Below are 26,078 nucleotides of genomic sequence, written 5' to 3' on the forward strand. Positions count from 1 at the left end.
AGGCATTGTCTCTGAGCTTTTTGTGCTCAAGGCTATAGACTTCTACCACTTCAAGCCACAGCTCCACTTATAGTACTGAGGAATTTTAAATAAAAGAGGTGACTACCTGAAACAATTTAAAACCTAAAACATTTAAGCTGCTAACTAAAAGACAATCTTATGTAACTTAATGAAAAAGTCTAGATTTATTTTTTTTTTGCCAGTCCTGGGGCTTGAACTCAGGGCCTGAGCACTGTCGCTGGCTTCGTTTTGCTCAAGGCTAGCACTCTGCCACTTGAGCCAGTACTGGAACTTGAACTCAGGACGTTGTATTCGACCCTGCTTGGCCTTTTTACTCAAGGCTGGCTCTCACCTGAGACACATCTCCACTTCTAGCTTTTTTGCTGGCTTTCTCTTTTTGCCTAAAACTGTGATTCTCCTCCATACTATACCTTCCTTGGGTGATGTGGTTAGCCACTTTAGGATTCTTGATAATATTGGAGTTTTTTGGTATTTTTTTCTTTGTCAGTCATAGGGCTTGAACTCTGGGCATGGGTGCTGTCCCTGAGCTCTTCAGCTCAAGGCTAGTGCTCTACCACTTGAGCCACAGTGCCACTTCTGGTTTTCTGGTGGTTAATTAGAGATAAGAGTCTCACAGACTTTCCTGCCTGGGCTGGCTTTGAACCATGATCCTCTGGTCTCAGCCTCCTGAGTAGCTACGATTACAGGCGTAAGCCACCTGCGCCCAGCTAGAAAATTATTTTTGATAATCATTGGGTTAATATTATACAGTGTCAAAGTCTTTTAAACAATAAGGCTGCACTGTAAAAATATCTATTCTTGTTTATTTATCTGGGAAAAACTTAAGTTTATTGTAAAGTTATATGTATAATAATGTTTCTTGTCTCAAACTTTCATGTGCTTAATTTTGAAATGAGAGTCTATCTGTATTTTATTTATTTGTGGTATCATCTAGCAAGCATTGTAACAGGGATTAATGACCATAGACAGTTCAACACAGAAGAATTCAGAAGCGATTTAAATTTATGCTTATAAACATTAGTTAAAATTTTTTAATTTTGGGGCTGGGGATATAGCCTAGTGGCAAGAGTGCCTGCCTCGGATACACGAGGCCCTAGGTTCGATTCCCCAGCACCACATATACGGAAAACGGCCAGAAGCGGCGCTGTGGCTCAAGTGGCAGAGTGCTAGCCTTGAGCGGGAAGAAGCCAGGGACAGTGCTCAGGCCCTGAGTCCAAGGCCCAGGACTGGCCAAAAAAAAAAAAAAAAAAAAAAGTTAAAAAAAAATTTTTTTTTTTAATTTTAACTTATAGTTTAACTGATACAAAAAAAAGCATGAAATTTAGCTAGACAGGGTAGTTTATGCCTATAATCCTAGTAACTCAGGGGGCTGAGATCCAGACATCAAGGTTCAAAGCCAGCCTGGACAGAAAAGTCCACATGACTTGATTTGCAAAGTAACTAGCAAAAAGCTGGGCTGGACACATGGCTTAAGTGATAGAACATCAGCTGAACAAGCAAGCTGAGAGAGCAGGACACCTTGACTTCAAACCCTAGTACCAAAAAAATAAAATAAAATTTGTACACATTAGTGGGGCACTATGTAATATATGTTTATAATATAAAGTCAGGTTGAACCTATCTCTTCAAACATTTATCTTTTTTTTTTAGGGTGAATAGTTTCAAAATCCTTTTTCTGGCTTTTTGAATTCTACAACACATTATAGTTACCTATAGTCACACTGTGTAATAGAGTACCGAAATTTTAAATGCATTTTAATAGTAAATTTACTGTTTTGCTTAGAAAATGTCAGAAAAGGCCAGATTCAGAGTTAACACTTTGTAATACTATCTTTTCCTTTTTCAGTTGCAGCTGGCAGTATTTGATGTCGTTTGTATTAGATATACCTTTTGGTTGTTTAAATAGTTTGTTGAGTAGAGGGCATATTCCACAGATTTTTTTTTTTTCTTGGTCCTGGGGCTTGAACTTGGGGCCTGGAGGCTGTCCCTAAGCTTTTTTGGCTCAAGGCTAATGCTCTACCATTTTGAGCCACAACACTATTTCCAATTTTCTGATGGTTAATTGGAGATAGGAGTCTCCTGGACTTTCCTGCCCAGGCTGGCTTTGAACCCTGATCCTCAGATCTCAGCCTCCTGAATAGCTAGGATGACAGGCATGAGTCATGGGTGCCTGGCTTATTCTACAGGTTTATCTCATGTTTTTACTAGTATTTTCTCCAACCCTTCTGCAGAAAATTTAAATGTGCTTTGTACATTAGAAGTAAACCAAAAACTGTCAAAACAGTAAAGAATAAACATAACATTTTAAAAGTAGACATGATATATACTTATAAGAAATATTTCACAGGGGCTGGGGATATGGCCTAGTGGCAAGAGTGCTTGCCTCCTATACATGAGGCCCTGGGTTCAATTCCCCAGCAACACGTATACAGAAAACGGCCAGAAGTGGCGCTGTGGCTCAAGTGGCAGAGTGCTAGCCTTGAGCAAAAAGAAGCCAGGGACAGTGCTCAGGCCCTGAGTCCAAGGCCCAGGACTGGCCAAAAAAAAATATATATATATATATATATTTATGTATATATATTTATATATTTATTTATATATTTATATATATATTTATATATTTATAAATATATATATATATAAATATATTTATAAATATATATATATATATTTTACAGCCCAGGAAAATAGATAATATTTATAAATAGAAATATACTTTTAAGAAAGTGTTCTAGTTTACAATTGCTTGTAAGTTATATTTATCATGCTTTAAATTGTTTTATTTTTCAAGGTTTTTCATGCCATTCAAGAAACATGCACTGAACTTTTGAAGATAGTGGAGAAATATCAGCTGAGACTCAATGGTATGACATTTAGTACCTGATAACTCCAATATAATGGAAAAGTAATTGTCTATTGAACTATATTATGACCAGTTTTATTGAAAAATATAAGTATTTACAGTGACCTGTTTTCGCATACCCCTATCTTTTCCTTTGTCAGGTCACCCAATCCTCTGACATCTCTTCATTATGCTGGTGTCCAATTTTCTTCCTTAGAGTATTAAATACATTTGCTTGTTTCACTTAAAGACTCTTTCTTGACCCCTAAAGCCAACTCCCTCCCTTGTACAGAAAAATTTGATACTACAGACTTTGTAGTCTCTAGTCCTCCTCCTGCTTTATCTTATACTCGCTGGTGTCTGATTTTCCTCTCGTGTGTGTGTGTGTGTGTGTGTGTGTGCGTGTGCGTGTGCATGTGCATGCCAGTCCTGACACTTGGACTCAGGGCCTGGGCCCTGTTCCTGAGGGTTTTTTGCTCAATACTAGCGCTGTACCACTTGAACCACACCTCCACTTCGACCTTTTGGGTGGTTAACTGGAGATAAGAGTCCTGGACTTTCCTGCCCAGGTTTGCCTCCTGAGTTAGTAGCTGGGAATACAGGTGTGAGCCACTGGCACCTGGCTCTACCAGATTTTTTTTTTCCCCCTAAGTGTCTTCACTTTGTGTCACACAGCACACTTCCCTGGCTTTCCACTTAATCTTCATTCCTTCTGGACTCTACTGGATTCTCCTCTTCTCCTGACCTCTTGAAGTTAACTCAACCTTTGTATCTCTTGTCTTTAAATGAAGTGGGCTAATAGATGTGGCTAGCCCTGTAATCCTTACTGAACTAGGTTGATTTTTGTCACAGCAAGCATGTCTGCATAGTGGACCTCTCACTGCCCTTAGATATCTCCTCAAAGGCTGTCTTTTAATGAGGCCTTCCCTGAGCCCCATATCTAAAATGCAACAACCACCTCCTTCATAACTCCCCTATCCACTTAGCAACATTCAACATTTTATCTATTGTTTCTTTATTATCACTAGTATATGCTTTCTTTAAGGGCAAAAATTAGTCTTTTTTGTTTATGTCTGTGTCTTCAAAGCTTTAAAATGTCTTATATGTAGTCAATACTCAAGAATTTACTCAATGAATGGTTTCTTTGAAAGCTGTGTAAATTACTCTTACCACTTTACAGTTAGAGCCCCTGCATTGTCCCATTAAAGAAATCCAATATGATATGATTGTTCAAATATTTTTTGTGAAACTGACAGTCCTGTATTGTTTTCCTAAGAACAATAAATAAACAAGTTTTTTAACAAAATAAGAGATATTATATATAGTATTGACTTCAGTATAGTAATAGAACTCTGAATTCTTACAAGTGAAAAACACCTAAAATAGATTAAACAATAAAACAAATTCCATAGGTAGAAAATGAGGTGAAACTTTAAGGGTTTGTAGAAGAGGAAAAGATTTTGGAGTCCAAGGAATGACCTTTAAGGAATGAGAACAGCATCCGCAGAGTTGGTAACTGAGTCTGATAGTGGATAAAGGAATGAAGAAAACTTGGGAGTCAAATTACTAAGCATCAAAATATTTTACCTAGTAGCAAAAGGCCACCACAACCATTAGATCAAAGGAATGAAAATGTTAAGAAACATTGACAAGCTTGTGTGCCTTGAATTTTGCCCTGAAATCAATAATCTTTTAACATTATGAAGGAATATTTCAGAATAAAGAAGAGATTAAAATACATACATATCATTATAGTTTCTGTTCGAAATTGTGTATAAATGTGGGATTTCTTGGAGACTTGCACTAGTTTTTGGTTGGTAATAATAGTAGACAAATATGGTAGACTAGGACAGTACTAGAGTGTTTTGTTTGTTTTGGTGGTGAGGATCAAATCTAGGGCCTCATGAACAGTAAGTATTTGCTCCACCAGTGAGCTACCCTAGCCTCTAGTGTTCTGCATCATTAGGAGACACACTTGGCTGGGGTGTCTCTATAGTTATGGGAGGCAGGTTCCAGCACACATTCATCTCCTGACTTTTCTGCACTGATGAAGGTAAGAAGACTTAGATTCGGTGATGGCTTATGCCCACTTGATACTTGATAATGAAGGATTCTAGCTTCTCAGCTTTTTTTTTTTTTTTCAGAGCTGAGAGACTCAAACTCAGGGCCTAGTGCTCTTCCACTGAACTAAATCCCCAACACCAGCTTCTCAGCTTTCTGAACCATCACATAGAATGAATATTTGCCAGGTGTCAGTGGCTCACACTTATAATCCTAGCTACTCAGGAGGCTGAGATCTGACAATCAAGGTTCAAAGCCAGACTGAGCAGACAAATCTAAAAAACTTTTATTTCCAATTAACCACAAAAATCCAGAAGTAGAGACGTGGCTCATGTGGTAGAAGCACTATACTTGAGCAAAAAAGCAAAACAAGAGCATGAGGCCCTGAGTTCAAGTACCCAGTACCAACACATACACACACACACACACACAAAGAAAATGAGAGTTTTTTTTCCTTAGTTTCATTTAGGCATAATTTATGAAGTTCTGATTCAAAGGTAATATACACCTTTCGAGTAATCAGAATACTAAACTAACTCCCTAGATCCAGTCCTCTCTGGTTCAGGTTAGTTGTTCAGGATATGGCACAACTATTACTGGTCTCATGAAACATGGCACTGCAGAAGGTGTAGGCATCCTCCTGCATTACACCATCATGGAATCACTCTGGACACTCAGGAGCAGCCCAGTGTCAAACCAGCATACCTAAGAGGGACCCAGGGATTCTCTTTCCGTTCTTAACTTCAGTTTTCTGTCATGATGAAAGTAAAATGAGGTCTGGCATTTTTATTCACTGTAGTTCAATTGAAACACTTTATAAAAGTTCTTTTCCGGGCTGGGGATATAGCCTAGTGGCAAGAGCGCTTGCCTCGTATACATGAAGCCCTGGGTTCGATTCCCCAACACCACATATACAGAAAATGGTCAGAAGTGGCGCTGTGACTCAAGTGGCAGAGTGCTAGCCTTGAGCAAAAAGAACCCAGGGAGAATGCTCAGGCCCTGAGTCCAAGGCCCAGGACTGGCAAAAAAAAAGAAAAAAAAAGTTCTTTTCCCCCTTAATTCATTTCATGGAGGTTAGAAGGTTAGTTTACATTAGATCAGTGTTCCTAAACCTTTCAGTGCTAAAAGACCAATGACTTTTTTTCTTTTTAACTTATTTCTAATCTGACAGTTTTGTAATAAAAATGAAATTTATAGAACATAAAACTTAGAAATATGGGCTGAGAATATGGCCTAGTGGCAAGAGTGCTTGCCTCAGATACATGAAGCCCTAGGTCCGATTCCTCAGCACCACATATATAGAAAAGGCCAGAAGTGGCGCTGTGGCTCAAGTTGGCAGAGTGCCTTGAACAAAAAGAAGCCAGGGACAGTGCTTAGGCCCTGTGTTCAAGCCCCAGGACTGGCAAAAAAACCAAAAACAAACCTTAGAAATATATCCACAAAAGGCTTATTTGGTGTGTGTGTGTGTGTGTGTGTGTGTGTGTGTGTGTGTGCGCGCGCGCGTGTGCGCTGATGTTGAACTCAGGGCCTTGTACACACTAAGCATGTGTTCATTCTCTTAGCTATACCTCTAGCCCCTAATTTTTTTTTTTTATTATTTAACAGCTATGGGAAACTCAGGCAAATTAGTAAAGTCTCTGCATTGCTTTTCTCCATTTCTTTACTTCTCACAGTGTGGTGACACATATTTTAGACTGACTTTAGCCTATGGACCACACTAAATAGCAGTGTAATAGGAGACAGACTTTAGAGTTTCTGTAACAATGTGGATATGGGGAGGAAGAGGTCAGAAATATAAAAGATGAGGGATATGCAGGAATAAAAATCTGGAAGAAGGGGCTAGGGATATGGCCTAGTGGCGAGAGAGCTCGCCTCGTATACATGAGGCCCTGGGTTTGATTCCCCAGCACCACATATACAGAAAACGGCCAGAAGTGGCGCTGTGGCTCAAGTGGCAGAGTGCTAGCCTTGAGCAAAAAGAAGCCAGGGACAGTGCTCAGGCCCTGAGTCCAAGGCCCAGGACTGGCCAAAAAAACAAAACAAAACAAAAAAACAACAAAAATCTGGAAGAAATAAGCAAGTATAAATACAAAACAAATGCTTTGTGAAAGGCAATGATCCTAAAGTGGATCTGCACATTTGGAACTATACCATTTGTGTCTGTGGTTTGTTATTTGTCATTAATAATCATTTTTCCCAAAGCAAGTTCATTGATTCACTGCATGAAAGCCATCTGCAGTGCTTGTACAAAAAGCACGTTGCTAGACCTATACAATCAGAACCTTCAGAAATAAAGTCTGGGAATTTGTACTTAAAAACAAATCTCTTGCTGGTTGCCAGTGGCTCACACCTGTTTGTTTGTTTTTGTTTTGTTTTGTTTTGTTTTTCCGCTAGTCCTGGGCCTTGGAGTCAGGGCCTGAGCACTGTCCCTGGCTTCTTTTTGCTCAAGGCTAGCACTCTGCCACTTGAGCCACAGTGCCACTTCTGGCCATTTTCTATATATGTGGTGCTGGGGAATCAAACCCAGGGCTTCATGTATGTGAGGCGAGCACTCTTGCCACTGGGCCATATTCCCAGCCCTGGCTCACACCTGTTAATCCTAGGTACTCAGGAAGCTGAGATCTGAGGATTGCAGCTCAAAGCCAGCCCAGGCAGGAAAGTCCATGGGACTCTTATCTCCAATTAACCACCAGAAAAGTTGGAAGCAGAGTTGTGGCTCCAGTGGTAGAGTGCTACTCTTGAGCATAAAAAGCTCAGGGACAGTGCCCAGGGCTTGAGTTCAAGCCCCAGTCCCATCATCAAAATAAATCTCTCATCTTTCTTCAAGTAAGTCTTAGCATAGATTGGTATTGTTGTGAGAATTATATCAGTTGCATGTGTGTATTTTAAACAAATGATGAAATGAAACAACGTGGGTTTTTCTTCCTAGTTATGTCCGAGGAAGAAAATGAACTAGGGCTCTTTTTAAAGTTTCAAGCAGAACGGGATACGACCCAAGCTGGCAAAATGATGGATGCTACCGGCAAGGCGCTCTGCTCTTCAGCCAAACAAAGGTCCACCACAGATTTTCATCATCCTTTCATCTGTAGCCAATACGACACTTGTGACATATATGATTAAATGAGCATATCGGAAAGGACATGTTACTGATCAGTCCAACAAAGGGTTAAAAAGAAATATTGCAATATATAATTGTTTTTGATGCCTGTCTTAATTTACTCTTAATTGATGCTCTTGGTTGCTTAATTCCTACAGATAGCCTTTAGCTCTGTATTTATATTTGTTGCCATTTGTTTTGGTGGTACTGGGGTTTGAACTCAGGGCCTTGAGTGTTCTTTGCTTAGTTGCTTCAGCTGGCACTTTGTCACTTGAGCCCTGCCTCCAACCCAGCTTTTTATTGGTTGTTTTGGAGATAGAATTGGATTTTTCTGCCCAAAGCTGAACTTGAGCCATGATCCTCCACATATCAGCCTACTGTATAGCTAGGATTACAGCTGTGAGCCACCAGTACCTGGCTGTATTTCTATTTCTTGAGTTGTTTAAATATAATAGAATCACAAGATCACTATTTAAATATATATATATATATATATATATATATATATATATATCTACTTTTCCCTTTTCTTCTTAAATCACCCTCCTTTTTTAAAAGGGCTTCCTGCCTGCCAGGAAAAGGGCTGTATCATGTCAGCCCTTCTTCATTTGTTCATCATATACTACCTTTGGGTATGCTGGGACTTCTTTTAAATGTCTTTTCCTTCTTAATTACATTCTTCCTTTTATTATTTCACCACTTTTTGTATTAAAGTACTGGTTATGAAGAATATCCTGTAATTTAGTAATTATTGAAAATAGTCCAACTATTGCTGGGTACAGGTGGCTCAAGCCTGTAATCCTAGCTACTCAGGAGGTTGAGATCCGAGGATAGTGGTTAAAGCCAAAAAAAAAGTCTATGAGACTCTTATCTCCAGTTAACCACCAAAAGAGGTAGAAGAAGAGCTGTAGCTCAAGTGATAGAGCTCTAACCTGAAGCTCAAAAACTCAGGGATAGCAACTCAGGCCCTGAGTTCATGCTCCAGGACTGGCATTAAAAAAAAAGTCCGAGTCTTTGTATTTCAGAAAAATGAAAATAGACCTTATCAGACCTGCAGTGGTGCTATCAAGCTTCCGTGGCTTTTTTCTGAAGCAGCACATCAGTGTAAGAGTTTTGAAAGAAGTGAGAGATAGTTCAGGGCCTCCTAGAGCCATTGAGTAAGGTTTGATGTGGGGAAGGGGGGCGGGGCGGGGGGGGGGTTGGCCAGTCCTGGGCCTTGGACTCAGGGCCCGAGCACTGTCCCTGGCTTCTTTTTGCTCAAGGCTAGCACTCTGCCAACTTGAGCCACAGCGCCACTTCTGGCTATTTTCTATATATGTGGTGCTGGGGAATCGAACCCAGGGCTTCATGTATATGAGGCAAGCACTCTTGCCACTAGGCCATATTCCCAGCCCCAAATGTGTGTTTTTTAATACTTGTTTTTTGGGGTTTTTGTTTTTGTCCCCATCTTCACAGGCTAAAAAAATCCCATGCTCATTAGTTCTTCTGTCATCTTACCTGCTCTTCTAAACTCATTTTTACCCTAAACTTGCCAAATGGAAGGTCTTGTATGAGCTACATTACACTTTATAAATGCAGGTCCTTTGTTATCACTAGAACCCTTTTTCTACACGGCAGATTTACCTACCTGTCAGGTTGCTAATACATGGATTAACATCCAAGGTGCTGCAAAATTTATAAATTACATATTTCCTAAAGTGAAAAAGGAGAGGGTATAAAAGGGAGAAGGTATAATAATTTAAACTTGACTACATGAGCTTTATTTACTTTCTAAATCTCCTTAGGTATGTCAATAATTTGTACTATTTGTACTCCCATTTTTAGAGCAAATTTTTTTTCATAATTGGTTTGAAATTTGTTTTGTTTATGGAATATACAACCCTCTGATTTTTACCTTTCTGTTATTAGATTGGCCTTGTGTACTCCTCTCTCTCGGCTTAAGCAAGAAGTAGCAACATTTAGTCAAAGGGCCGTATCTGACACGTTGATGACAATTAATCGGATGGAACAGGCACGCACAGAATACAGAGGAGCTCTGCTGTGGATGAAAGATGTATCCCAGGAACTGGATCCAGATACCTTAAAACAAATGGAGAAGTTCAGAAAAGTAAGAAAATATATCCTTTTCCTTTCCTTGATGCATAAAATATAGAACTGATACACAGTAATTCAGTGAAGATCACAAAACAATACCCCTCTCTTTTTTTTTTTTTTTTAGTTGTGGGGTTTCAACTCTGGGCCTATGCACTGTCCCTGAGCGCTTCAGCTAGGCTAGCATTCTACCACTTGAGCCACAGCACCACTTCTGGTTTTTTGGTGGTTACATGGAGATAAGAGTCTTATGGACTTTCCTGCCCAAGCTGGCTTTGAACTGTGATCCTCAGATCTCAGCCTCCTGAGTAACTAGGATTATAGGCATGAGCTACAGGCATGAGCTACTGGCCCCTGGCTATCTCTCTTTTTTTTTTTTTTTGAAACATTGTCCTACTATGTATGTAGCTCAGCTAGCCTAGAACTCTATCCTTTTGCCTCTGCCTCCCGATGTGTATGTCTGGGATTACAGACATACACAACTGCCTCTGCCTTTTAAATAAAATGCATATTTAGTGTTCACTTTGACAGCACATATGTTAAAAATACATATTTTACTATAAATTACTGGTTGCCTGGAGATTTTGGCACACTTTTATTATTATTATTATTATTTTATTTTTTATTTTTTTGCTGGTCCTGGGGCTTGAACTCAGGGCCTGGACACTGTCATGAGCTTCTTTTGCTCAAGACTAATGCTCTACCACCTGAGCCACAGCACCACTTCTGGCTTTTTCAGAATGGTTTATTCGAGAGGAGAGTCTCACAGACTTTCATACCTGGGCTGGCTCCAAACTACAATCCTCAGATCTCAGCCTCCTGGGTAGCTAGGATGACAGATGTGAGCCACCACTGTCCGGCCATGCTTTTATTACTTTTCAAGAGGGGCTCTCGCATCATCAACCTTTTCCTTTTTTTTTTTTAATCCCACTCATATTATATCTAGCCTCATTTTAAATACTGTTGACCTGAACTTTTGGAAATTGTTTTCAGGAAGAGAATAGCTTATTACCAAAGGAAAAATATATAATTTAAGTAAAAATATATGTAAAAATGGTTATTAATGCTAAGAAAAAGTGAATACTATCAAACTTTTCATTCTGTCACAATACAATTTCACTATAAACCTACTAAGCAAATATGTATAGACATTTGCTTTGCTAAATAAATTACTCATTATAAATTATATCCTTTAGGGCTAGGGGGTAGCTCATAGTGAATATGCATAAGACCCTGTGCTTGAACCCAAGCCTGAAAAAAAGTAATCTTCTAAATTGACAACATGGATATTAAAATTCATTCATTTCATTTCATAAACTGAGCCCCTATAACAAAAACTCCTAACACTTGACATTGATGGAGAACTTATACCTTTATGCCAGCTGCTCTAAGTATTTTGGGCCATTGATTACTCTGAGCAGCACTGAAAAGTAGGTAAACGCATCTTTTGGTGTTCGTTGTTTTGCTTGAATAAAGCCTGGTATTTGGGGCCTGGGCTAGTCTAGACTGATTGAATCCTCCTTCCTGTGGCCTCCCTCTTAGCTTGAATGACAAGCATGAGTCACCACACCCAGCCCATTTCATTGAAATAAAGTCTGGCTAACTTTTTTTGCCCCAGCAAGCCTCAAACCACATTCATCCCAATCCTTGCATCCCAAGTAACTAGGAGTATAGATTTGAGTCCATCTCTCATCTCATACTTTATCAACCTAAAGATAGCTTTGGAAGACTATACAATTATCAAGCATAGAAAAAACCATCATTGGGGCTGGGAATATGACCTAGTGGCAAGAGCGCTTGCCTCCTACACATGAAGCTCTCGGTTCGATTCCCCAGCACCACAGACATGGAAAACGGCCAGAAGGGGCGCTGTGGCTCAAGTGGCAGAGTGCTAGCCTTGAGCAGGAAGAAGCCAGGGAAGGTGCTCAGGCCCTGAGTCCAAGGCCCAGGACTGGCCAAAAAAAAAAGAAAAAACCATCATTAGTCATAGACGTTAATGATACAAAGAAAGGATATTGTTATTCTTTATTACAATTTTATGTGTTTTAAAATCTTCATTTCAAACCTATATGCTTATCTACCTATATTTTTGACAATAATATTAATATTTTTGTGATTGCAGGTACAGATCCAAGTGAGAAATAGTAAAAGTTCTTTTGACAAGTTAAAAATGGATGTTTGTCAGAAAGTGGATTTACTTGGAGCTAGTCGCTGCAATATGTTATCTCATTCCCTCACTACCTACCAGGTACCAACCTCCATGGTCAGCATGTCCTTGCAGTAAAGATGAGTGGTGAGATTCCTTTTTAAAAGTTGTCTAAAGGGTGAAAAAAACTCAAATAATTATGAAATTCCTTTCATGTTGCTACTATCATTGACATATTGAGGCTGTCACAGACAAGTGTAAAAAGCTAAACTGAAAGGACCTTAGAGATTGTCTATTCCTGTAGTGTCAGGTTAGTCTTCTTAGTGTCCTAGGAGAGACAGGAGAAAGAGAAGAGAAAGAAAGGAGAGAAAGAGAAGAGGGAAAAAGAATGGAGAAAAGAGGAGAGAGAGAGAGATAGAGAGACACACACAGACAGACAGATACCTAGGGACCCTCTGGGTTGAACAGAAAGATGCTGAAAAGGCCAAATTCAAGTTCCACTGGCCTGCGTTTTGATTGGAGAGCTGAGCTTCTGGTTTGAACTTCTACATAGTTTCATCTGAAGCAAAGACACAGTGGTTTTCAAAGGTTGGAAGCTTTTCTTGTCATTTTATAGATGACTATTCAAGTAGATGGAAATGTGGAGCTTAATTCTAGGTCATGTGTTCTTTCCATTTTTGCCCAGTCAGCATCCTGTACCACTTGAGCTTCAGAAGGCTCCCCGTGCTTGCGTTCCCTTAAACCATACAGAAATAATTACAAGAAATAAGTTAGCTGTTAACAAATAGCAGTTATTGATTTCAACATATATTTACAAATAGCAAAATAACGCACACCAAATTTGCTTAAGGAAATAATAAACAAAATGGCTATTTGTTGCCTATTTTTTAAGGAATTCACCTGATACTGTGGATTCAGGATTCAAGAAGGGATATATGTGAAAATAAAAGCATATGACCATCCATGTAGAATAACTCGTTCAGCAAACAGCTGTTAATTCTGTCTTCCTCTGTTCTCTCCACTCATGCTCCTCTTTTTTTTTTTTTTTTTTTTTTTTTTGGCCAGTCGTGGGCCTTGGACTCAGGGCCTGAGCACTGTCCCTGGCTTCTTCCCGCTCAAGGCTAGCACTCTGCCACTTGAGCCACAGCGCCGCTTCTGGCCGTTTTCTGTATATGTGGTGCTGGGGAATCGAACCTAGGGCCTCGTGTATCCGAGGCAGGCACTCTTGCCACTAGGCTATATCCCCAGCCCCCCATGCTCCTCTTTTTGACTAGGAATCTTGAAACAACAAGAAAGATGGCCAATTACTTGAGAGCACAAAAGCTCTCAAGCATATATAAACATATTATTCTCCAATAACAAGATGTTTACATATCCTTACTAACATAAAAATTGCACATTTACATTTACTCCTCCTTTTGTAGAAATTAGTATTTCCAAACTTTTAACCATTTTAGATTGCTCAAGTGTTTCAATCTATAGGTTTACTTTCTTTTCTTTCTTTCTTTCTTTCTTTCTTTCTTTCTTTCTTTCTTTCTTTCTTTCTTTCTTTCTTTCTTTCTTTCTTGGTGCTGGTCCTGGGGCTTGAACTCAGGGCCTGGGTACTCTTACCTAAGCTTCTTTTGCTCAAGGCTAGCTCTCTACCACTTGAGTCATAGTCCCAGTTCCAGAATTTTTGGTACCTTCATGGAAATAAGAATCTCACAGATTTTCTTGCCTGGGCTGGGTTCAAACCATGATCTTCAGGTCTTAGCCTCCTGAGTATCTAGGATTATAGGCATGAGCCATTGGCACTTGTTTGGGTTTGCTTTCTTTTAGTTGCATCCTGCATAGGTGTTATATACAGATGAGTGCACATACATGCAGGCACAGATGTTGGGGTTTGAGCACAGGGCTTCAATGTGCTAGGCAGGCCCTTTACCACTGAGCCAGATCTATAGCTCATTTTTTGCATTGGTTAATTAGCGATAACAATCTTGCTTTTTTGTGTGAGCTTATTGTTGGACCACGATCCTCCTGTTACGCTTTCCACAGTAACTGGAATAGCGGTTGTACCCTCACTCCCACTGCACCCTGCAGTTGACTGAAAAGGTTGGCCTGAACCAAAATCCTTCTCATCTCAGCCTCCCAAGTAGCCAGGACCCACTCACTTGACTACAGGGGCTAATTTTTATTCAGAATTATGATTTACAGCTCTTTTTGGTTCTCCAAACTTGGACAACAGCATTTAGTTCTTGCTGCTTCTTCCATTACATCAATGAGGAAATGCAGCAGTGAACAAACCATGGCGGAAAGAAGAGCTGAAGTGTCACCTTTTTTGTCTGCAGAGAACACTGCTTGGATTCTGGGAGAAAACAGCTCAAATGATGTCCCAAATCCATGAGGCCTGTACTGGCTTTCATCCATATGATTTTGTAGCTCTCAAGGTACATTTTTCATATGTTTCTTATTTACAGATCATTTGAGTAATAACATAGAAACTATTTTTGCTAAGCTTAATTTGGAATATATAAAAAAATGGAGAATGTTTTTCTGTACTTCTTCTGATAAGGATTGGCACTTCCTTGATTCCAAGTGATGGCCACAACACTGAAACGCAAGGGAGTACAGCAGTAGGTTGAAGGTGGTGTGGGAGGGGGAAGAAAATAAAAACAAAATTGAAATGCAAAGAGATAAAAGAAGACTATGGAACTAACATGTCCAATTGAAATTCCTTTGTGCAACCACTTAAAGACAATAAGAAAAACCTGAAAAAACAACCCACTATGGAAATGTAACAGAACAGTTGGCCATTCTAAACAATGTCCAGATTACTTACGTGACAATTTTAGAACTTTAAGACAAATTTCCTTTATTCACACTGATATGTCAGATGTGGCTTATGATAAAAAAAATTAAGGTAATGACTTAGGTTTGATAACAGCTGAAGAGAAGAACAAGTTCCATTAGCTTTCTTCGTCCCTTCATGGGATTACAGTACGTCTTCAGTCACATCCTTTGCACTGGCTAGTCCAGCAGCTAGTTGCATGTGATAGTCAGTTCTTCAATTCTGATGGGCTAGGTTGCAGTAGCTTTCAGCTTACCATTCTGCCCTGTTTTCAGTAAAACTTAATTTTCTTTTGCTGAGATTCTTGTTGGATTCCAGTCGGTCACAGGTTCATCATACCTTGCCACTCAGAGATGAATTCGTCACATTCTGAAATAGCATCTTTCAACCCCAAAGATGCTTTGAATTAGACTGGGTTTTTAAATTTTTATTTGAACTTATTTTTTGCTTCCTATAAAAAATGCTTCCTCAGGGGGCTGGGAATATGGCCTAGTGGCAAGAGTGCTTGCCTCCTACACAAGAACCTCTCGGTTCGATTCCCCAGCACCATATATATGGAAAATGGCCAGAAGGGGCGCTGTGGCTCAGGTGGCAGAGTGCTAGCCTTGAGCGGAAAGAAACCAGGGACAGTGCTCAGGCCCTGAGTCCAAGGCCCACAACTGGCAAAAAAAAAAAAAAATGCTTCCTCAAATAGCACTTTAAATATCTAGACAAATTGTATACCTAATGTCTACTCTAAATTGAAGCCAAAAATCTAGCTATGTTTGGATCATTGCAACACAGTTGAAGTAGATCTATCAGGATGTTGTTAAACCGGCCTATCTCTAGCCCACATCACAGTATGTGCAGTTCCCACAGGCAACCAGGATACAGTATGTATGTGGGGCTCAGTTAAAATTACACTAGCACACACTCTCCACATAGGAATAGGAATAGTTCCAAACTATTGTTCTTTAGCAATGTTATTCTCATTTTATTTTCAAAGAGAGAAACAGATTCTTTGCATCTGTATAACATTGAATTTCTTGTCCTTAGAGATTACAAGATACTCCAGGCAAGCCTACTGAAGACCACAAAGAAGGGCAAATAGAAGAAAATGTTCTCACTGACAACCTCAATAAGTAAGCAGGCAAAAGCTGTGCAAGTCCTGGATATCTGCCTGTGACTTAATGTAGAAAGAATTATTTTTTTCTCTGATTCACTGAATACTTTCTTCCACATCTTTTTTCCAATACCTCTAGATATTGGTTTTGAAGTTGTTTTTTAATTCAGGTTTTTAACATGACAGGCAAAGAGTAACAAGAGTACTCAACAAACTGGAGTAATTACTCCAGACTGACATTTAGGAGGCTGAGCCTTCTAGTAAAAGCCAGGAATTCCCCTGGCCATGCCTAAAGGGCCCAGCAGTGGTTACAAATCCACCTGTAGACCACACAGAGGAGACTGGGCCTGATTACTTGCTGGGTTTTCATGCCTCACTATATCATGTTGTCTTGTTTCTCTCTCTCTCTCTCTCTCTCTTTTTTCTTTTTTTGGTACGAGTCCTGGGGCTTGGACTCAGGGCCTGAGCACTGTCCCTGGCTTCTTTTTGCTCAAGGCTGGCACTCTGCCTCTTGAGCCACAGCACTACTTTTGGCCTTTCCTGTTTATGTGGTGCTAAGGAATCGAACCCAGGGCTTTGTACATGCTAAGCAAGCACTCTACCACTAAGCCACATTTCCAGACCCTGTCTGTTTCTCTTTTATTGCATATTTTCTTTGTTCCCCTTCCGGAGCTGCTGCTTAACCCTCATTTTGACTAAACTGATTAAAATGACAACAAACTCAAAAATAAGGACCGAGGTGATCCTAAATAGAAAGCATTTCCCCATTTTCTTAAAAATCAAAAATCAAATTTTGACTAAGTGGAATATATAAATGTTTGGGGATCGACACTGTGTGTGGGTGCTGGTGTGAGTGCTTCTTTATGTGTGTGGTGTGTGTGTGTGTGTGTGTGTGTGTGTGTGTGTGTGTGTGTGTGTGTGTGGTACTGGGCCTTGTACTGTCAGCTTTGCTCTTTTGCTGGCATTTTACCACTTGACCATGTCCCCAGTCTAGAGCATTTTGCTAATTGGAAATGGAGTCTCAGATTTTTTCAGTCTGAACTAGCATTAATCCAGGTCTCAGGCTCCTGAATAGATTGGACTATAGGCACTGGAGCCCAGTTGCGCCCAACATTTATCAAGCACCTATCTATAAATTAAGCCTTAGTTATACATTGACATTTGGAATCATACCTAAATGGAATATTTATTTTTTCCATTCTCACATCTCATAGAAGTTATTTTTTCCAAAATCTTCCCATGATTCTTCAACATTACAAGAACTACTTTTAGAGTTAACAGATTTCCAAGAACTTCATCCTCTCTTCAAACAGTTGTTTAAAAACTGTATTCATGGGCTGGGGATATAGCCTAGTGGCAAGAGTGCCTGCCTCGGATACACGAGGCCCTAGGTTCGATTCCCCCAGCACCACATATACAGAAAACGGCCAGAAGCGGCGCTGTGGCTCAAGTGGCAGAGTGCTAGCCTTGAGCGGGAAGAAGCCAGGGACAGTGCTCAGGCCCTGAGTCCAAGGCCCAGGACTGGCCAAAAAAAAACAAAACAAAACTGTATTCATATATTGTCATTGAAAATTTTATCCCAAATCATACCTATGTGTCTAATATTGTTGTATTTGTTTAAAATCAATATCCTGTTGCTTTTACATGTCTTTAAAGGCCTACTAGAAACAACCTTGACTAAATCTGTTTAGTTTTTTTTAACCTCACTTTTTGGTTATTACATGGATGCTATAAACCAAAATTAGTATGATTGATGATATTCTAAGCTAATGTGTATTCTTTTACAAACATGAATATATTATTCAAAACAGAATGTACCACTTTATAGGGATGCTCTTCTTGTATTTAGTTCCTAAGTGTTGTTAAGTAAAATCTCTCAATGTTTGAAAGTGAAACTTCATATCCTGTGGCTTTGATTTTTCTAAATTGTACTACATGTTAAGTGTCCTTTATGTTCGAGGTGTCAGATTTTGGATTTTAAAAAAATCGAATATTCGGGCTGGAGATATAGCCTAGTGGCAAGAGTGCCTGCCTCGGATACACGAGGCCCTAGGTTCGATTCCCCAGCACCACATATACAGAAAACGGCCAGAAGCGGCGCTGTGGCTCAAGTGGCAGAGTGCTAGCCTTGAGCGGGAAGAAGCCAGGGACAGTGCTCAGGCCCTGAGTCCTAAGGCCCAGGACTGGCCAAAAAAAAAAAAAAAATCGAATATTCACATTTACATAAATAAGTTACCTTGGGGACAGGACAGAAGTCTAAAAATGAAATTCATTTATGTTTCACATACATCCTGAGGTAATTCTATACAATAGTTTTGTTTTTTTTTCTTTTTTTTTGTGGCCAGTCCTGGGCCTTGGACTCAGGGCCTGAGCAATGTCCCTGGCTTCTTTTTGCTCAAGGCTAGCACTCTGCCACTTGAGCCACAGCGCCACTTCTGGCCATTTTCTGTATACATGGTGCTGGGGAATCGAACCTAGGGCTTCATGTATGGGAGGCAAGCACTCTTGCCACTAGGCCATATCCCCAGCCCTCTATACAATAATTGTAATTATTTCGTGCATGAAACAGACTTTCTTGGTGTAGACTTCTTCTACTTTGGTATGTCAGGGCTGGGGATATGGCCCAGTGGCAAGAGTGCTTGCCTCCCATACATGAAGCCCTGGGCTTAATTCCCCAAGCACCACATATACAGAAAACAGCCAGAAGCGGTGCTGTGGCTCAAGTGGCAGAGTGCTAGCCTTGAGCAAAAAGAAGCCAGGGACAGTGCTCAGGCCCTGAGTCCAAGCCCCAGGACTGGTAAAAAAAAATTAATTAATTAATGTTTAAAAATGTACTTTGGGGGGCTGGGGATATGGCCTAGTGGCAAGAGTGCTTGCCTCGTATACGTGAGGCCCTGGGTTCGATTCCCCAGCACCACATATACAGAAAATGGCTAGAAGAGGCGCTGTGGCTCAAGTGGCAGAGTGCTAGCCTTGAGCAAAAAGAAGCCAGGCCCTGAGTCCAAGGCCCAGGACTGGCCACAAAAAAAAAAAAATGTACTTTGGTATGTCAGTGCTCAAAGCATTATAGATTGTAGAGCCTTTGGCATTTCAGACCTTTTTGAATTGGGGATGCTCAACCTTATATTTGGCAAACTTCCTACAAATGCTACTGTTACAATGTAGATACTTAGTGTTGAATATGGGTAGATGTTTTTAGTTTGTAAGAAATTCTCCCAATGATAGATTTTTGGGAGATCTACTAGACAAGTATTTTATATATTTCTTAATTTTAATTTTTTTTTTTTTTTTGCTGGTCCTGGGGCTTGTACTCTGGGCCTAGATGCTGTCCCTGGGCTCCTTTTGCTCAAGACTAGCCTCTACCACTTGAGCCACAGTGCCATTTCCAGCTTTTTCTGTGATTAATTGGAGATAAGTGTCTCATGGGCTTTCCTGCCAGGGCTGGCTTTAAACTGTGATTCTCAGATCTCAGCCTCCTGAGGAGCTAGAATGATAGGCATGAGCCACCAATGCTGGGATATGAGTTAAATTTTTTACCTATATATTAACTCTTTGGGAACTGTGAACACTGAATGTATTTTAACCAGAATCTATGCACTATCTTGTTTTCACTTCAGGATAGTTTTGTCCGAAGAAGCAAGCTTCAGGAGAGAATCAGGTAAGGTGGTAGGTTTGTTATTTTGAAATGGACAAATTTTCAGTTGCCAAAATTTGATCATACCTTTTTAAAAAAAGATTGTGCTAATATCCGTACAATTAAAAATGTCATTCTATGTGTCCATTCTATACACATTGAATTATCTTTCCTAGTACCTTCTATAAGGGATCTAGACTTCTTAAAGGTAGGTCCTTTTAAATTCAGGAATAATTTATCAGGTTGTATGACTAAGATTTTGAAATTTTACTCAGACTGAAATTGTATATTTATTTATTTATTTATTCATTCATTCATTTATTTATTTAGTGGGCTTGAACTCTGGGTCTAGGCGCTGTCCCTGAGCTCTTCAGCTCAAGGCTAGCGCTCTACCACTTGAGCCACAGCACCACTTCCAGTTTTCTGCTGGTTAACTGGAGATAAGAGTCTCACAGACTTTCCTGCCCCGGCTGGATTTGAGCCACAATCCTCAGATCTCAGCCTCCTGAGTAGCAGGATTACAAGAGTGAACCACTAGTGTCTGCCTGTATTCTTATTTTTTAAACACATATTTTATGTATAGTTAACATATACAGTTTGGGTCTTTTATAATTTGTTTGGTTTTTTTTTCCCAGAGCTGAGGACTGAACTCGGGGCCTTGCGCTCTCCAGGCAGGCATTCTTCTGCTGAGCTAAATCCCCAGCCCCACACATACAGTTTTACTGAGATTTGTACTAAGGATCTTACACTTAACTCTAGAACCACATCTCCAGTCCCTTTTGCTTTTGTTACTGTTCCAAATAGACTCACTTTTATACCTGGGCTAGTCTGGAGAGTATCTTCCTATTGCTTCCTATGTAGCTGGGATGACGGATATGTTCACATTTTTTTTTTTTTTTTTTTGCCAGTCCTGGGCCTTGGTCTCAGGGCCTGAGCACCCTCCCTGGCTTCTTCCCGCTCAAGGCTAGCACTCTGCCACCTGAGCCACAGCGCCCCTTCTGGCTGTTTTCCATATATGTGGTGCTGGGGAATCGAACCGAAAGCTTCATGTGTAGGAAGCAAGCACTCTTGCCACTAGGCCATATTCCCAGCCCTCACATTTTTTTTTATATTTATTTGTTTATTAATTGAACACAAATTTTTTGAAAAGGTGTTGTGCTAAAAGGGTACAGTTACATAGTAGGGCAGTGTGTACATTTCTTGTGATATCTTATGTTCTGTTTTTCTATCTCTTCTCTAGGTCAGGTAGACATATATACAATATACAATGTATCAAGAACATATACAGTAGCCACATGGCCACGCCCAAGAAAGTTCACCTAGGGCTTTAAATGTAATGTCGATATTAGACCATATGTCGACAGTAGTCTTATATGAACGTACATACCTAGCTTTTGAGCTATTAATACAATAGCTCAAAAGGGCCCCTGAGAGGTCAATTTTTGACCTTTATATGTTGAGTAATTGTTTGGTTTTAGTTACATACTTTTGGGTCGTTGCCCCAATCCTGTGGGGAATACTATTTGACAAGCAGTTTTAGTTTCACAGACTTGGTCTCTATTGTCTCTCTGTCAACCTTTGTTAACAGTCATATATCAGGGAGATCATGCCCCTTTGTTTTCTGTGTTCTAGGCTTGTCTCACTCAACATTATTTGTTTGAGTTCTGACCATTTCCCTGCGAATAACAATATTTCACCATTCCTAATCGCTATGTAGTATTCCATTGTGTATAAGTACCATATTTTTTGGATCCATTCGTCTGTGGAGGGGCATCTGGGTTGTTTCCATATTTTAGCTATTGTGAATTGTGCCGTGATAAACATGGAAGTACAAATGTCTTTTTTTTTATTAATTGAACACAAATTTTTTTACAAGGTTTTGTGCAAAAAGGGTACAGTTACATAGTAGGGCAGTGTGTACATTTCTTGTGATATCTTACGTCCTGTTTTTCTATCCCTTCTCTAGGTCAGGTAGACATATATACAATATACAATGTATCAAGAACATATACAGTTACAAATGTCTTTTTGATGTCTTGGGGTTTGCTGTTTAGGATAGATGCCTAGGAGTGGTATGGTTGGGTCATAGGGTAGGTCTATATTGAGCTTTTTGAGAAACCGCCATACTGTTCTCCAAAGTGGTTGTACTAATTTGCACTCCCACCAACAATGGAGAAGGGTTCCTCTTTCCCCGCACCCCCTCCAGCATTTGTTGTTTCCTGAGTTCAGAGTATAGGCCATTCTAACTGGGGTGAGGTGGTATCTCAGGGTTGTTTTTATTTGCATTTCCTTTACTACCAGGGATGTTGAGCATTTCCTCATGTGTTTCTTTGCCATTTTTATATCTTCTCTTGTGAAGTCTCTCTTTAGCTCCTTTGCCCATTTCCTAATAGGTTTATTGGGCTTGGAGGGGCTTAGTTTTTTGAGTTCTCTGTAGATAACAGATATCAGGCCTTTGTCTGTTGCTGTGCTGGTAAATATCCTTTCCCATATCGTTGGCTGTCTTTCTATTTTGGTGGCTATGTCCTTAGCTGTGCAGAAACTTTTTAATTTGTAGTAGTCCCATTTGTCAAGTCTCTCCCCTATTTGTTGTGCCCCTGGGACTATATTCAGGAAGTTCCTTCCTGTGCCTACAAGTTCTAGCGTCTTTCCTACTCTGTCCTTCAGTAGTTTCAATGATTCAGGTCTGATATTGAGGTCCTTGATCCATTTTGAGTTGATTTTGGTGCATGGTGATAGGATTGGGTCTACTTTGAGTTTTCTGCATATGGCTGCCCAGTTCTTCCAGCACCAGTAGTTGAAGAGGCTATGTTTATTCCATTGTATGTCTTTAGCTCCTTTGTCGAATATCAGTTCAGTCCTCACATTTTTATTGATTGTGATGGAATCTCAAACTTCTTCCCTGGACTTGGCCTTAAACAGAAATCTTCCCATTCTCCACATTCTTAGTAGCTAGGATTACAGGCTTGAGCCATGGCAACTAGATGAATGTTTTAAATGTTTTTATACCAGTCTTGGGGCTTGAACTCAGGGCCTGGAGTTCTATCCCTGGGCTTATGTTGCTCAAGGCTGGTGCTCTACCACTTGAGCCACAGCTCCACTTCCGACTTTTTTTGGTGTTTTGTTGGACTTTCCTGCCCTAGCTGGCTTTAAATTGCCATCCTCAGATCTCAGCCTCCTGAGTATCTAGCATTCATGAGTGAGCCACTGGTACCCTGGGTTTGTCAATTTTGTTCATCTTTCCAATGCAATCAGTTTTTTGTTGATATTTTGTATTTTTAATCTGTTTCATTTATTTCTGCTCTGCTCTTTTAGTCTATGAATTTTGCATTCTGTTTTTTAGTTACTTGTTGTACAGAAACAGTGTTTGATATTTTTCTCATTCTTTTGTCATGCTGAGGCTTGAGCTTGTGCTTACTTGTTAGGCAGACATTCTACCACTGTCCTCTCTGTTTTTTTTTGTTTGTTTGTTTGTTTTTTGGCCAGTCCTGCTTGGACTCAGGGCCTGAGCACTGTCCCTGGCTTCTTTTTGCTCAAGGCTAGCACTCTGCCACTTGAGCCACAGCGCCACTTCTGGCCATTTTCTGTATATGTGGTGCTGGGGAATTGAACCCAGGGCCTCATGTATACGAGGCAAGCACTCTTGCCACTAGGCCATATCCCCAGCCCCTCTCTGTTGTTTTTAAAAATGCAGGCACTAAATACTTTATAAACTTGCCTTTAGTACTGCTTTGGCTATATCCCATACCTTTTAGTATGAGGAGTTCCCATGATTATTTGTTTCAAGATTTTTATTTCCTTGTTAGTTTCATTTTAGATCCACTTGTTGCTCAGGAATAAATTACTTTATATGTATTCACATAGTTTCCAAATTTTTTAAATGACTGAAGTAGTTTATTTGCATGTACAAAAAAAAGAATGAGTGGAACCTATTGAAAGTTTTAAGATGGGAAGATGGGATAGGAGAGGGTGAGAAAGGGAGTGAGTCTATGATACATTGTGTACTTACGTATGCTTATTTTTTGTTTAAGTTATTATATATATTTTACAGTATACATTTTAACTTTCTCAATGATGAAATTTGTCATTCTACTCTACACAGCTTGTGAAGTTTATGAACTTTAACAATAAAATCATTTTCTCCATTTTGGATGATATGTACATTATGCTCCTTTTGTTTAGCAACATCTGTTCCCTCCTTTACTCATTCCTACCTTCCCATCTTATACTTATGTGTACATATTCCATGCTCACTCCCCCTCCCAGCACTGGGGCCTTGCACTTGCTACTTTCCTATACTTGGATAAGTAGAGCTTTCTTTAGGTTGTGAAGGATATATATATATATTTTTTATATTTTTTTGCCAGTCCTAGGGCTTGGACTCAGGGCATGAGCACTGTCCCTGAGCTTCTTTTTGCTTGAGGCTAGCACACTACCACTTGAGCCACAGAGCCCACTCCTGACTTTTTCTGTGTATGTGGCGCTGAGGAATCGAACCCAGGGCTTCATCCATGCTAGGCGAGCACTCTACCACTAATCCATATTCCCAGCCCTAGATATTCTGTCTTTGAATAAGCTTAATTCTTCCCATTTGTATGCATTATTGGCTCACTGAAAGAGTAGGTACTTATTCTAGTCATCATTATTTGGCTCTGTTTCTGTCCAACATTTTGCTTTCATTCTGACCTTATTAAGGCTTTTTTTTATTGTTTTTACACTAGATGGCGCAGGATTTTAGGTTTGCCACATTTCCTGTTGCTGTGATGTTTCAGCACTAAAGGGTGCCCTCCTCTGTTCACTGCTATTTAAGCATCCCATGGATCATGACATCAAAATATCAGTATTTCAGAAAATCTGTTATGCAACAAAATTGTAAATTTTATAGGTGAAAGAGCATTTTGTGTTTTGGTTTCATTTTTAAATCATTTCATCTTATTGCATTCCCATCAGAGCATTTAATGATGTATCTTTCTCCTTTTAAGAATTCACTGAGGAAGTGGTACTGTGGCTCAAGTGGCAGAGCACTAGCTTTGAGCAAAAAGAGCTCAGAGACCTCACTCAGGTCCTGAATTCAAAAAGTACTATAAAAAAAACTCACTGACTTTTTAAATGTTAATAAAAAGAATTTTAGTGAATTCTAAATGTGTGTTTAGGTTTAAGTATGTTCAGGATAAATGTCTCGTTGATTATGCTGCTCAAACCTCTTAAATCTTTAATCATCTTTTATCCCCTTGGCTGTTTTTTTTGGGGGGTTTTTTTTTTTGGCCAGTCCTGGGGCTTGGACTCAGGGCCTGAGCACTCTCCCTGGCTTCTTTTTTTTTTTTTTTCTCAAGGCTAGCACTCTGCCACCTGAGCCACAGCGCCACTTCTGGCCGTTTTCTGTATATGTGGTGCTGGGGAATCGAACCCAGGGCCTCATGTATATGAAGCAGGCACTCTTGCCACTAGGCCATATCCCCAGCCCCTGGCTGTTTTTTTTTTTTTAACCAAATGTAGTATATTAAAGGCTTCTATTATTAACTTGTTTCTACTTCTTCATGTATCCCTTGTCATTTGCCTTACATAGGTGGTAGCTTAATTATTTCAGATATTTATAACTGTTCTTTTATTATATCCTCAAGATGAAAATGTGACCATTTTGATCTAAATCTTGCCCCTTTAGAAATAACTGTCACATTAATTTACAACCAATTTACTTGCTGGTTCTTTAGTATTGTAAAATAACAATGCAACTACTTTATCATATGTCTTACTCTCATTTCTCCCAAAAGAATAGCCTTTCTGTTTTCATTTTCAACCAGCAGTGGCAAAAGATGTACCTGCAGATTCATTGGAAAGAGAAGACTTTGAGAAGGAATTCTCATTTCTGAACAGCCTCCTAAGCCCTGCTTGTTCCAGTACTAGTGAATCTACTCAAGAGTGCCAGACTTCATGTGGGAGCCCCAGTGCTGGTCTCGTGCCCCAGGAGGCTTCTGTGGGGTCCGAGCCTCTCGCTCATTCCTCTGGATTCCTTCCCTCACAACTCTTTGACCTTGGCCTTCATGCTGCTGGAGCTTTTAATAGTAAGTGTCTATCAAACATTTGCACGCATATGCCTTATTTTACCTTTGGAAACACAAATATTATGCTTGTTGATAGAACCAACAAGGAGAATGATTTTTAATTGTAGTGCTACTGGATAAAATCTGCACTCACGCCAATAGACTGGAAAAATATCAAATCTAATCACATTGGAATTTGTCAAGAAATCTGACACT

At 39.8% G+C, this 26,078-nt stretch overlaps 1 protein-coding gene and 1 long non-coding RNA gene across 6 annotated transcripts in view; one reads left to right on the plus strand and one right to left on the minus strand.

Moving 5' to 3' along the window:
* Positions 1-26,078, plus strand: part of Ica1l (islet cell autoantigen 1 like) — a 44,018-nt gene that overhangs the window by 9,371 nt on the left and 8,569 nt on the right. For 3 of the 5 annotated variants that reach the window (XM_048344938.1, XM_048344939.1, XM_048344937.1), the window contains 8 exons: positions 2,813-2,885; positions 7,854-7,977; positions 9,930-10,128; positions 12,235-12,360; positions 14,586-14,684; positions 16,121-16,206; positions 19,805-19,845; positions 25,623-25,883. In XM_048344938.1, the coding sequence (XP_048200895.1) occupies positions 2,813-2,885; positions 7,854-7,977; positions 9,930-10,128; positions 12,235-12,360; positions 14,586-14,684; positions 16,121-16,206; positions 19,805-19,845; positions 25,623-25,883 (1,009 nt within the window). Of the gene's footprint in view, positions 1-2,812; positions 2,886-7,853; positions 7,978-9,929; positions 10,129-12,234; positions 12,406-14,585; positions 14,685-16,120; positions 16,207-19,804; positions 19,846-25,622; positions 25,884-26,078 lie in introns of those variants that run through there. The other 2 variants (XM_048344940.1, XM_048344942.1) reach the window with 2 other exon arrangements.
* The window catches only part of LOC125350385, a 28,351-nt gene continuing 12,263 nt past the window's right edge, over positions 9,991-26,078 (minus strand). The window contains exon 3 of the long non-coding RNA XR_007210733.1: positions 9,991-10,100. This is a non-coding gene — a long non-coding RNA (uncharacterized LOC125350385). The remainder of the gene's footprint in view (positions 10,101-26,078) is intronic.

The sequence above is a fragment of the Perognathus longimembris genome, chromosome 4 (assembly GCF_023159225.1).
Source record: "Perognathus longimembris pacificus isolate PPM17 chromosome 4, ASM2315922v1, whole genome shotgun sequence".
NCBI classification, from domain to species: Eukaryota; Metazoa; Chordata; class Mammalia; order Rodentia; family Heteromyidae; genus Perognathus; species Perognathus longimembris.